The sequence below is a fragment of the Leptopilina heterotoma genome, unplaced genomic scaffold (genome assembly GCF_015476425.1).
Source record: "Leptopilina heterotoma isolate Lh14 unplaced genomic scaffold, ASM1547642v1 Lhet_16, whole genome shotgun sequence".
NCBI classification, from domain to species: Eukaryota; Metazoa; Arthropoda; class Insecta; order Hymenoptera; family Figitidae; genus Leptopilina; species Leptopilina heterotoma.
This window is the reverse complement of record NW_025110874.1, coordinates 1,203,478-1,218,080: the sequence shown is the minus strand read 5'-3', so window position 1 is coordinate 1,218,080 and position 14,603 is coordinate 1,203,478. Positions and strand designations below refer to the sequence as shown.

General features: G+C 28.2%; 1 protein-coding gene across 1 annotated transcript in view; it reads left to right on the top strand.

Moving 5' to 3' along the window:
* Positions 1-7,108: 7,108 nt before the first annotated feature.
* Positions 7,109-14,603, top strand: part of LOC122498771 — a 146,433-nt gene continuing 138,938 nt past the window's right edge. Inside the window, exon 1 of the mRNA XM_043606681.1 lies at positions 7,109-7,856. Within this exon, the coding sequence (XP_043462616.1) occupies positions 7,787-7,856 (70 nt within the window). The 5' untranslated portion in view covers positions 7,109-7,786. The remainder of the gene's footprint in view (positions 7,857-14,603) is intronic.

Genomic DNA, 14,603 nt, shown 5'->3' with positions numbered 1-14,603 from the left:
ATGACAAATGAAAATTGTGTTAACTGTCTTTTATGTCAAATGAACTTTATGTCAAATGAAAATTATGTTAAATGGGATTTATACCAAATAAAATTTATGTCAAGTAAATTTTATGCCAAATGAGAATTATGTTAAATGAAATTTATGCTAAATGAAATTTATATAAATTTAATTTTACGTTAAATAATAATTATGTTAAATGATATTCACGTCAAATGAAATTTATGTCAAGCTGATTTTATGTCTAATGATATTTATGTCAAATGAGAATTACGTTAAATGACATTTATGCCAAATGAAATTGATGTCAAATGAATTTTATAACAAATAAAATTTACTTTAAATGAATTTTATGTCAAAAGAAATTTATGTTAAATAATTTTTATGTCAATAGAAATTTATGTTACATAATTTTTATGTCAAATGGGAATTTAGTTATCTGAGTTTTATGTAACATAATATTTCTGTTTAATGAATTCTATGACAAATGATATTTATGTTAAATGGTTTATGTGTACAATGAAATTTATGTCAAATAATGTGCATATTATGTGAATTTTAAGTTAAGTAGTTTTATATCAAATACCTATTTGGTCAAAAAAGATTTCGGGAATAAGCATGCGTCTCATAAATTCACCTATATGTATATATAATAAACTATATTGTTATAGTCATTATTACAATATTCAAATACATTTAACGATGAAAATTTGAAATTACTTTCCACCCTGTTATAATTATTTTGATTATTTATGTAATAATAGTAACAATAATAATCATCGTATTAAAAAATTATTAGTACTTATTAGTAATAAAATAATAATAAAGGAATAGAATGTAAACTTGATATAATGATTTGTAAATTTTTGTATTTTGAAATAGGCGTGTTATATAATGAGGCAAGAATAGTGTTACTTACGATATTTTTTATTACAAATGCAAAAAAGTGTCGATTTTATATTTATTTTAAATTTCTATTTGTGTCTAACATGAATGACCAGGAACATTATATCGTTATAATATTCCAAGGTACCTATTTGTTTCTTTCTGGATCCCAGAGCTTCTAGGTATGTATTTATTAATTTTTTTATTGATCCATATATACACAATCTATCTAAGGAAGTTTATCTAGACTTGATGTTACATAAAAAAAAATTATTTTTTATTTATAATGATTTAAAAGAAATTCCTTGATGATAATCTACATGCGTAATAATAAAGAAAGGATTTTAAAAATATATACTTTTTTCTAAACTAATTGGAGAATAATTTAAAGTGTAAGATTCTTATATGACGAAAATTTTTAATATACCATAAACTAGTCACTTATGTATTTATTAATATAAACAACCATTAACAAATAATTTAATACAAATAATATAATAATAATTACTGTTAGTATACTGCTGCTATGGCCAATTTCTGGCAACTTGCTGATTTAGGCAGTTTCTCATTAATTTTTTATTTTAATTTGACAAACAAAATGTAACAAAACTTTAATTTTTTTAAAATAAATAAATAAAAAAAATTTGCATGATCTTCATTTGTCAACCAGCAATGTTCCCCTCGCTAGCTTGGATTCAATTGTCTTTGTTGACTTATGTATTTAATTTTCTGTTATAGTTTCAATTATAATATTTAAATGTATATTAAATGGAAATTTCTTTATGTAAGATTATTTTATTATAGAATAAAATAAAATCAATAAAATTCTTTTCATTATTACTTTTATAATAGAGATAATTCTCTTTTGTTATAGGCTATTGCCTTTTCATGGGACCTCCGTCCCATGCTACCTGAGAATCAGTCTCTCTTTGTTTTTCTTTAAAGGTTATTCCTTTCTCGTCAATTTTGAATAACGATTATTTTTCACAAAATGTCCTCCGACAATTTCTCTTTTATTAATTTAATTTTTGAAAATATTCATTTAAACTTTACACACAAACTTGCAGAATTCAAACTCAGAAGACCGTGTATATTTTGTTATTTAACAATACAATTTAATAATACAAAAAATCAAACATTAATTTACAAGTATTTCCCTCGAGAGAAACAATCAATACACAATTTTCAAACAGTTCGAATTGGGACTAACCAGGACTAACTTTGTTTTCAACAATTACGAAATGATTCGATATTATAATTATTCTGATGTATTTTATGTTATTAAAAAATTTAATCTAATTTTTTGAAATAATATTTTTTTCTAAGTATTTCTTTGTTGTTTTAATTTACTTTTTATTTGTTTTTTTAAATATTTTTCACTACGAACCAATTTATTTATTTGTAAGTGTAAGCAGAATATTCATATAAAGAAGTTTTTATTCAACTGAACATTTTTAATTTTTTTTTTTAAATACAGTTCTAAATTTTAAATTATTACCTATTTATATACTGTAATAAATTTTCATTTTAATTACATTAATATTTACATTATGTGTATTTTCCTTGTTAGCCAAAAATACAAATAACTAGAGTTAAAATTTAGATTGGATTTAAACATTTTTAATAATAATTCCAAATGTAAACTATTCTTTAGAAACAGTTATTAGTACAGGTATAAAAAGTTTTAATATTTATCATTTTTAAATACATTTTCAAGAAAAAATATTGTAGATCGTTGTTTGTTTTTTAGATCGGTTTATGTTGATTTTAAAATGTCGGGACTGAACGTGTGCTGTTATCCTTGCAATAAAAAAATCATAAGTGCATATATAAAAATATAAAATTAGTTAATGGCAATTGGAGTGATGTATCGTCGTGTTAGCGCAGTATCGTATACTTATTCGGCAAAGAAGGCAAGAACATACCTATTCAGAAAAGAGGCAAGAACGTGCTTATTCAGAATATAAAGTAAAAACATACAAATTCGAAAATTAACCTTATATGTCAAATTTCTTACAGGATTTTTGACGTAGATTACAAATCTGTAAGTGAAATTGTCCCATCACGTCTCAAATTTAAGAAAAACTGGGTCAAAGTGCCAAAAAATGACATTTTTGGCACTTTTTAAAGCACAATAAGAAAAGAACGCGACGTGATAAAAAGTTTAAATATGGCTTCAATTAGAGCTCAAACCCTTAATTTTAACATCCAAAAGCAAAAGACCATGTAGAAATAATTCAAAATTGTGGGTAACAACTTTTCACCAATTTACCCTATATGATCGCTTCCAAACAATTTTGAGTTATTTCTGCATGGTTTTTTGCTTTTGGATGTTAAAGTTGAGGGTTTGAGCTCTCATTTAAGCCACATTAGAACTTTTTATCACGTCGTGTTCTTTTTTTATAGAGGTTGAAAAAGTGCCAAAAATGGCATATTTTGTTACTTTGACCCCGTTTTTCTCATATATCTACCAAAAATCATAGATAACTTGAAAATTGGAGACAAACATTTTTTAAGTGGCCGGTTTCACTTATTTTGGCCCAACAAGTTTACAAAGACCTGACAACGGCCAAATTACAACGCCTAAAAATTTCTATACGTGAGCAAAAGGGTTTTTCAAGAAAATATCATTCGACTTTTGTACTCATCAAGACTATGAGAGAGAAGAAAAAACTTTAGAGTCTCGATACTCTAAAGTTATCACCATACCAAACACCCGTCAGTACCACTCATTTCAGCCATCTGAAACTGGAAAACATATCTTTTGTAAAAAGATATCATCCCTTTCAACTTATAAAGTTTGTAATATTGTAAAATAAGTTATGCTTTAATAATATAATGTACGTATTACGTTTCTTAAAAGTTTATTTTCTTCGAGATAATTCATGCAATGTGTGAAACAATTAATACGAATTTTTATATTCTAATATAAAAATTTTATAATCATAAATAAAACAAATTACACTCGACTCTCGGATCTTTTGCATTCAGTTCTTTTACACTATCGTGTCATTTGCAATTTTTCTCCCGCACCTTTTACCTTTTACATTAAATAAATAAATGACTATCAGAGTGTCAAAACATTTATTTCACGATAACTTTGGTTATCTAAAGTAAATTATAACAGCTCCTCCATTATGTGATTAAAATTATATTAAAGTTTTAATTATTATTAATGTAAATATTAAAACTAAAACCTAAATACTGTCATTATTTTGCATATTTGGTTATACATATTTTATTGTTTTGCGTTACCGTGGCATTTGTTTTGGTAAAAGGTATGAGAGGATTTGGTCCCATAAGTGCAAAAGATCCGAGAGTAGTATGATTTCTTATATATAATACTATTAAAATAACCACATTCGAGTCATTATTTCGAATTTCTTTGTCATACTTACAGAAATTAGGATTCAAACTAAAATGCTTACAAGAAGGAAAATAAATACATTCGCTACACGTCAAGTTTCCCAAATACAGCTCGTCATCTTCCTGATTTGTCCAAATGATTTGATGAATTTTTCTGATGTTAGGAATAGTACAAAGATTTTTAGGAATAAGAGCATAATTATTTTTCATCTCAGTTTCAGATATTTCGAAAACATAAATTTTTGAGTCAGATAAATTTCCATACATATTTATAATATTAGATGTAGAACGGATGTCTTTGACTTGCATTACAGCTGAATCGGACTGCTGTTTGAATGTTCCACCAACACCATAAGCGTAAATATTTATTCCGAGCATAAAAAATATAATTCGTCGAACCGACATTTTAACAAATATGAAAATTCGTTTAAGCGACATATAACGAATATCAAAATGACTCTGACAAATAGACTAAAGAAATTACAAAAAACGAACATTTCACATTTCCATGTCTCCCAAGCAATGTTATAATGAGATGTGTGACTGTGAAAACTGCGGAAGGAAATTTAAGACCGCAGCCACATGCCCCCGTTGCGCCAGAGGATATAGAAATTTTCTATTAAAACAATCCAAATGTAAATTAAGCAAAGAAACAACTTTGTCCGGCTCTTGAAGAAGCCAAGAAACTCCCGATCATTCGGAACCAGCCCCTTGATGTTGTTGCTGGTTATGCTGCAGCTTGGGCACATGATGTCCACCGAGACCGATCGGATTCCGACAGGAGACTTGCTGCATCATGTGCAATTGCTGCGGTCTGTGCAGGCCTCATGCGAACCCGAGCTGATGGTGTCACCCCAGAGGGTGACTGGAGATTCGTCGGTGTTCTCTAGGAGTTCCCTTCAGCACCCCAGGAATGTGCCACAACTGATGCAGTGCGTTCCGCCCTCACTTTAATGATAGCGACGAAGGCCAATTGGTGGGCCATGAACCACCATACTGGCCAGGGAGCAGTGGCTGGAAAGCACTGTAGTGTGGTAAAAGGTAAATTAAACAAAAAAACAACTTTGTTAAAAAGAGACGAGGAGATTGAAGAAGTGGAGAGATTCCCCATTGACGACATGGAAACCTTTTGCTACGTATGATGTGGGAAACTGAAGTCAATTTAGGCATTAATATGGATGGTTATGGTAACAACGAAAGGGCATGGAATGTTCCTAAAACACCATCACCACCTGTAGCAAGACGTCCAATTTTATTTACATCCAAAGATCAATTTAAGGAGAAGGAGGCGATTAAGGTTGTAGAAGGATCAGATAATTTTGAATTGGTCAAGGATTGTGTGGAGAAGTCTGAATCGCCCAGTGAAGACAAATATGATTTACCACCTCCATATGAATCGACCAGGGAGCAGACAACACAAATAGTGAGAGCAATCCAGGAATTGACAACTGCCATGAAAGGTTTACCTAATGTGACGATCGACTTGGCAATTCAACAACTGATCAAGGAAAGACAATTGGAGTTGGAGCGATAATTGAGTTATTTGAACAATTATAATTTTTTTAGTTATTCGAACAATGATAGTATTTTTTTTTATTTTGAACATTTATATAATTCTATAAAGTTCCAGTATTATTTTTATTTTTGGATTTATATGAATGTTGACATACAGTTGTATGTCCATTCTTGTTAAGGGGATATTGTGACAAAGTGGTTTTAGTCATTTAATTTTGATATTCTTTATTAGCATTATTAGATCATAAATTTTATTTCCCTTTTATTTTTCTATTGTAATTTCAAATTAAGCGGGAAATTCTTCGACTTGGAAAAATGGAAACTTTCCTTTATGGTTTAATTTTTGAAAGTATATAGCGCGCCTTTATAGCAGATGATAAAGGCACATGGGAAAATATATAGTTTGATTTTGTATCGAGAAATGTTGACATGGGTTGTGGAGAGTTGAATTTTGATAGAATAAATGAGAGTTTAATTGAATAAATAATAATAAATCGAGAAGTGTACATATTTGTTAAATATTTGTTGTTAATCCTATCTAAGGACTGGTGAGACGATTGAAAGAATATTGTGACGATAAGTAATAAGTAAATTATTTGCATTAAAAATGTCGTGTTTCAAAGGTTAAATTTTCCCTTGTTAACTTTTCCCAGCGGAATCTCCTCTGAGATAATTTTGTTTAATATTCACTTCAACTCAGAAGAAACCCTGTGATGAAAGATCCTGTCAGATTCCCTGTTAGAGTGTGTTAGTTGTTTAGCATGTCGGTTAGGGTCTTTGGTTAGCGTCCGTCGAACTTGGGTTCAATTCACAATTCCCTCGAATTTTTTTCAAAAATTTCTTATCAATGTTAAGTTCCAAAATGAAACAAGAAAGGCATAAGTAATAATAGTGGATGTCAGAAAGATCTTCAGATCAAAAAAATAAAAAACTAAAAATAATTTTTTTTTAATTTAAAAAACATTTTTAAAAAATTGCAGCAAGCTTACTGCAGCTTGTAACAAACGAGCGACACACTTGCAGCAACATTTCGTAACAAGCATGTACCAATCTTTCATGGTTCTTCTTGCTTCTCACTTTCAGTAAACTTTGAAAAACAACTTGCGATTTTCTGATTTTCATAATGTGAAAGATCGTCTCAAATTTTATAATAATGGGCAAAAAAGTGAAAAATGATTTTTGACACCTAAGCCCCCTTTTTTCTTAGACCAGGTCACATATATAGTTAATAAATTATTCCCGACAAAAGAATAATGTTCTCTGCGAAAGCGCGGGCGCAGCTGGTTTGGCGCGACGTCGCAAGTTGTACTTATACGCCTACAAGTCAGTTCAACGGCGACGCGGCACCAGACGTACGTGGTAGGACATAACACCCATCCTATAAAAGATTAGTTTTGTGACTATTTCCTTCATCGTGTTGAAGTACGAAAAAAAAATTTACAAATACAAAGTCGCCAAGTACACCGCAAAAAGGGGGAAAAAGTATTTAAATATTTTATTTGGTCAAAAGCAACAGAAACCGAGCAAAAATTAATTGTTTCTGAAAATAAATTGTTAAAAACGTGAAAAAAGTTTTTATAATTTCAATCTGTATTTGCAAGAAAATTTTGTCTAATAAATGCAGAAAACTGAAATTAATTATTTCAGTAACTGCAAATCATATTGTTGGTAAAAGAAACTTAATGGAAACACTGTAATATGAACTTTCGGAGTGTATAACTTGGTGCTGTATAAATACCGGCAAGTGAAAAAGTGGATTATAAAGTGTATGAAGCCTAAATGTTATTTGCAGATCAAACTCAAATTTTGTTAAAAACTCTTCTTTAAGAACAATTAGAGAAAAGTAAATTTGAATTTCTCCTAGTGAAAATTTCATTGAAATTTCTAAACAGTTTTTAAAATTTGTAGTTCCGTAATTGATTAGTTCAAAAAAAATTTACTGTCCAAAAAATTTAAGGAATATACGTGTTTGTTTAAAAACATAAGAAGTGTATTCTCGAAAAAGCAAAAAGAAATAAAAATGGCTTTCGCGAACATATCAAAGAGCCTTTTGCTACCAATTCTTCTCGCCGCTCTTATGCTCTGTGTAGGTGAGTGTTATTGACCGTGAAATTAACAGAAGTATCTAATATTGTAATTGTTCTATTTAATTTTTACATAAACTTTTTAAGCTTAGGGTTAAAAGTGCCTTATACAGCGGGAAATACAATTTATTTTTACATAAAGAACACAATGCAGTAACAGTTTTACATATGAGTTTTAAATCTTTATTTGAAGGTTCTCAGGTTCTTCTAAGTTCAACGAATTAAATTTAACTCCCATTTTATATACAATTATTAGTTAAAATTTGTAAAATTCTTATTTACATTAAGATTTTAAGATAGTTGTAGTTGGCAGTGCCTGACTACATAGTGTCCGCTACATGTGACATTATAACTAATTTTTTGATTGAATCGACTAAGAGTTTACATTTTTATTTGAATAAATATGTAATTATTACTTTATTTACCACCTTACATTTAAAATATAATATTATATTATTTCCAAATGAATTCATTTTATTTAAAAAAAAAATTTTAAACAAAGTTATCTATTGTAAAAGTACGAAAATTTAAATTAAAAATTCATTTACTTCGAATTTTATTATGTTAATTATGAATTTTAAATCAGTTTATAATTATTCATACTTTTAAAGTACGTAAAAAAGAAAATTAAAATATAAGGTACACATATTATTTCATTTTAAAACTAGCATGTCAACTAAGACTTTGTATCTCGAGTTCCCGCTCGAGATGGATCATTCAAAAAATATTGTAGACGAAATTGAATCTCGCATGCGAAAGATTTTTGAGAATATTATTTTCAATCTGCCAAAAATAAAGTGTGTAATTTTGTGTGTAAAAAGTTAATACTTTTGAAAGATAAAGTGTACAGAAAAATTTACTTTAACAATATCAAATTTCTTTGAATAGATTTTTGATTTTGCCCTTTGTTCAAAAGAACAATAACAAATGACAACTTGAAACTAATTGACTTATTCGTCGAGTTGGGGAAACTGGAACTCCTTTAAGATATTGTTAAGTGTCATTGTAATTATCTTTCTTGTCCCAGTTGTAACTATAATTTATGCTGGTGCAGTGAACTAGGATGCATATAAAACAACGAATAAAGAGACCAAAATTGCTACGGGCTATCTGCCTTAGAATAAAAAGCCTCACATTAAGTTCACAACTTCTCTGCATTTACGTACGCCTGTGTCATATCCAGTACATGCTTTGATAATAACAGAACTTGAATTAAAATTTAGATCCTTTTTTATTCTTCTAAGTAGTATATATCTTCCTACAGAGTAATGCTAGATTAAAATTATTTTAAACTATTTTACTTTAATAAAAGTTTAGCTTACTCTAATTTTGGAAATGTCTGCTATTCTTTAGTATATTTTAAACTTTTTTACAAAATAGAAAATCATGTTCCCCACTTCGACTTCAAAAATAGGCACAAATTTTCCATTCTTGCAAAGAAAATTATAAAGTAGGATCTAAATTCAATAATAGTGATAAGTCTTGTAAACTTTTATTTTTTTATTCTTAACCTTACATTTAAAAAAATAATTATATTCATCTTTCGAAAGTTTAATAGAAGCACTACAAAGTTAAAGAAATTTATGCTACTTTTTAAGTCAAATATGTGATTAAATGTATTTTAATTATAACTTACTTTACAACTCATGAAACCTGCATTAAGTACTTGCATTAAGTACCTGCATTTGAGTTCAAAGTAGACCTTACACTTGCCAAATTTTTTTTTCATTTTACGAAATTGTTTCATTTAGTACTACTCTTAAGCTTCAAAATCCAATAGTTGCACATTTTTGCATTTAATTAAACATACATGTAAGACTGGAAAGCTACACTATATAAGACGAGTAATAATATAAAAAATAATACAATTTTCAACAAAGATATAATTATTTCTTATACACTACCGTCCACGAGTATCAGGACGATTACACGCGACTCTATAAAAAATAGTCGCAATATGTTTTCCTCTCAAAACAAAATTATGCCACATAAATGTAGAATATTTTTATTCTTTAGTCGTTAATAATAGAACAAAAACATTTGTTGAGGTTTAAATGACAAATGATGATTAAATCTGGAACAAATAAGAGTATTTTTATATACTCTACAAGATGATTATAATAATTTAATAGTTAAAGAAAAGTTTTTGACAAAAAAATTAAGAAAATAGTGTTTTTCAGAATTTTTGGTTTTTAAAATAAAAAAAATTTCGTAATTCAAAAATAGGACAATCGAAGGGTTTTTTAATGCTCTACAAGTTGGTTATGAGACTTTTCTTTTCTGGCTCAAAGAACTTTTATTTTATGTCAGCACGTGAGACCTAAAATTTAAAAATAAATTCATCCCTAAAGCTCTTCATAGTCTAGAGATATTCATGAAAATGTATAATGTTTTCACATACACAAACAAACGGATTGTCATTTTTTAAAAATGTGATTTTTGAATCACTGAGGTAAAAAATTATATCGATATGCCAAAATTATTTATATTTTATAAAGAAAGTGTATAGAAAAAATGTGCATTATACTTTTTATTAGATATTTACTGCTAAGAAGTTTGGTAACATTTTTTTACATTATCTTAATATAATAATTGTAATACTACACACTTTTTAATCGTATAAGCTTTTAATTTTATTCCTCAATTTTTTTTACAAATATACATGAATTATAAAAATATATAAAAGTTATCGCCTTCAAACAATTAAATTGTTTTAAAACTTTTTTCCATGGAACTTAATCAAACTTTTTAGATTTAAATTCAATTTCGTTGCATATTTACAGAAAGTAAAAAATTTCAGGTTAATTTTATTTTTTCTGAACAAAAAGTTAACCTACGTAACTTTCTCATGAATTTTTTGTAAATATTTTATTCCTCAAATCATTTCGTTTCACTGAATTTTCAAGAAACAAGTTACAAGAAAATCTTATTGTTTTCGGATAAATGTTTTGCTTTAATTAAGCCTAACTTTCCTTGAAAAATTTAGTCCATATTTTATTTTTTTTATTTTACAAGTATATGTAAGACTATAGATTCAAGACTTACATATAAAATTAAGTCAGAAAAATGTATTGCATTAAGATTAAAGTGTCTTTAAAATTTTTTTAAGTTGATTATAAGACTAGAATACTTTTACAGACTAAAATTAAGACTGATATTAAAAGTAGTCCTACTCAGATTTAAGACTTTTTTCTGTGTAATGAATTCAAGATACTCGGCTTTGCAGTGTTAAATGATATTTTATTAGAGGAAAGAGAAGCCAAAAATCCTCTTTTCAAAGCAAGATATCTACTCAGAAGTCAAGGTAAAGATCCTCAAATGAGAGGTGCATATTTCTTCAAAAATGATAAAAAAATTATCACATTCAGAAATAGAAGAGATTTTAGGCGAGACGTATTCTACACCGCAATCAGTTAAAAACTTCGCAGGATCTGCAAAAACTATTAAATCAAAGAAGCTAGGGCATCCTATAGAAAGCACTCTAAAGTCTAAGTTATCTGGCTCCTTGGAGAAGTTTGTCCAAACCACATCTAAATCGACCAGATAAAGAAACAATACAATGACTCATAACAAATAATTATTTATCGTACAAGAAAAGTAGAAACGAAAACCTTCCTTTAATTACGTGAAATGTAGATAAAAGGGGATCTAACAACGGCCAAGCTCACTGAAGACCATACCAACCTAAGAATTATCTTCTGGAACTGCTTCAGATTCAGGAATTCCTCGGACATTCGGGAAAATGACCGGGAACGAGCTAAAACTTTTAAAAAGTTGTTATTAGAAAAAGAAAAAAATTGTAGAAACCCTTTAAGATTCAATTAATAACTATCAAGATTCTAAAGCATTTTTAGACCCAAACTTCACTTTTCAACCTCTATAAGTTTAGAACAATATCATGAGTATTTTTTACTTCTTTTCCGTAAACTCGTTGACTATTACATTCCGATTTCCAATTAAATTGAGCCAGATAGTTTGAACTTGATTCTATGTTTTTTTTTAAAAAAGAGCGAAAAAAATAATCCTGACAATTTTTGTTGCATCTTGATAGTAAACTGCATTACTAAACTATTCACACAAATCTTGAATCAAAGATTGACTATATGGACGGATAACAATAAATTGTTACTAGAATTTCAATCTGAATTTCGAAATGCTTTCCCTTCCATTAAGCATAAGTTACTGTGGGAGAAGCTGTTGTATTTGGGAGTGAGTAACAAATTTATCAAAATTTGCATAAGCTTATACGATCAAGCAGAAATATCAGTGCGTTCATCAAAAGGTAAATAGAAACATACTGGATCACTGGATGATACATACAAATGTAGTGTGACAAATTCGAAAAATGACCGAGAAGATAATTTTTTGAAGATCCCAAAAATTTAGAATGTCAAAAAATATTTATCAACATACACTGAAAAGGGAAGAATCTTCTAAAAAAGTACACAAAATGACGAAAATTCTTCATGTACTAAAATGGATAATAAGAATGAAATTTATTTGAATTATGATGTAAAATCATTAAATGAAATTGCAAATGAAAATTTTCTTAAAATTTAGAAGACACTTGGAATTGTAATAAAAAATCATCCAGAAGGAATTTGGTGTTCCAATTTTCCAGATTCTTATCAAAAAGAATATGGTTGCATTTTATCATTTATGTTTTTATTATTTGGAAATGAAAATATCTTAAAATGAAGAAGACATTTGAAATTATAATTTGGTGTGACAAACTTCCAGATACTTATCAAAAAGAATGTGGTTGCATTTTACCATTCAAGGAAAATTGTGTTTTTATTATTTTAATATTTGACTTGGAGGATTGATAATTTTCATGATATTTTAAATTAATAAATTTATTAACTAACAATGTTATTTTAAGATAAACACAGTTGTTTTTTGTAAATAATTAAAATAGCCCCCAGATTTATTGTTAAATATGTAATAGAGATGGAGAAAACTGCGAAAAAATAGGTGGATCGCTGAACGACCCACTGTGACGCGAGGGGTTAAGACTTATTATACATCCTGAAGACGACAGGATTAAAAATATTTAATTATATTCGAAATTAATTTCAATTCATTTAAATAGTAATAAATAATAATTATTAATTAATAAATTAATTAAATTACTATTGCTTTAATTTAGAGAATTATTGTTAGTTTAAACGTTCTTTAAATTATTTTTATTAACTTTTCATAAGGACATTTGATTCATTTACTCAATTTTTAATGCACAATACTATTTTTGGGTGACAATTTAAATCCAAAACCACTGCTGGATACTTGCCATGAATGGATTACGCTACATGATTCGGGCAATCTTTTACAGAAGAGTAACGTTTGCCACAAGAGAGTCAAGTTTGATTGGCTGAAATCTACTCTTGAACCTTTCTACGTAGTTGTACGTAAATAACCAGGAGTTAGAGAAATGCGAAGGGTTTTTTGATGAGTTGATTTAAGCAATTGTTATAAACAATTAAGAGGTTTCGCGACCGTTTCTTACATTAATAAAATTTTTTTAAACACTTTCTTTTGTAGGCATTTACAGTGGTGTAACCGCTTAAAGTAATTATTTACGAAAAGAAAGTGTTTTAAATTTTAGGCAATTATTTTTTCATAAAAACACAGAATCTTCACATATGACGCATATCTCACGAAATTCCACCAGCAAATCGAGTCGATTTATCACACCACACCGCATAATGAATGGTGTATCAGCTTAATTTGCTTACTGGTGCCAAATTACAATCATGATACAAATAAAAATCATTTCTGAATTATTAAATACCTTAATGCAATTTCTGAAAGGAATGTTATACGTACTATTATTATAGCGTTTTAATTTACAAATTGTTAAACTGTTGTATAAATAATGTTATTTATAATTAAAATTTAGTCACGAAATAAAACCTTTGAATTAAGGTGATGGTTGAATCATTAAGAAAAATATTATAACTAATGCAATTAGTAATCTAATATTATTATTAACTAAATTAGATTATGACTTATGATTTAATAGATACCCGGGCGTTATGGCTAGTTTTTTACTTCACCATTTTTACATTATTTAGATGTTTATTCTACAGAAAAGTGATTTTCGTTTAGATTTCTTTAAAATGGAATACGTTCCGATATCCCATTTACTTTTTTCTAGAATTGTTTTTCTGCAGCATTGCAGGAGCGGGTCTCTGAGTTAGTCTCACTTCTTTTTATCCGTTCCTAACCATAATTATCAAAAAATATGTCAGTGGAAAATCCTCTCAAGTGAAGATTTATTTCTTTTGATATCATATTGTTACGTGAAAACTGAAATCATTTTAAATGTCCCTATTTTACTATTTCAATTTAATTTCAGAATTTAATCTAATTTGTGATGAGGATAAGTCAAGGAGCCTACTAAATGTTGTGATAGAATAATTATTCAAACACCTTACGAAAAAAGATAAGTTTGACAATTGTACAATAATTATATTATAAAATTAGAGTCTTACTGTAAGAGGAAAACGATTAGAACTCGTAGTCGTTATCTCGTTCTCCCATCTCTTGTGCAGTTGTGAACTCGATACAGGTGCCTTCCGGTAGGAATTCTCAACGATTGAGTTTTTCGATAGTTTTTTTCACTTATGAGATAAGCTTGGGACAGGAATAAGTGCAAAATTTATTAATTTATAATGGTCAATTTCTGAGATAACGAACGACCTACGTTTCACTTTATATTTAATTATTGTAGATAATATCCAAATTTATTTT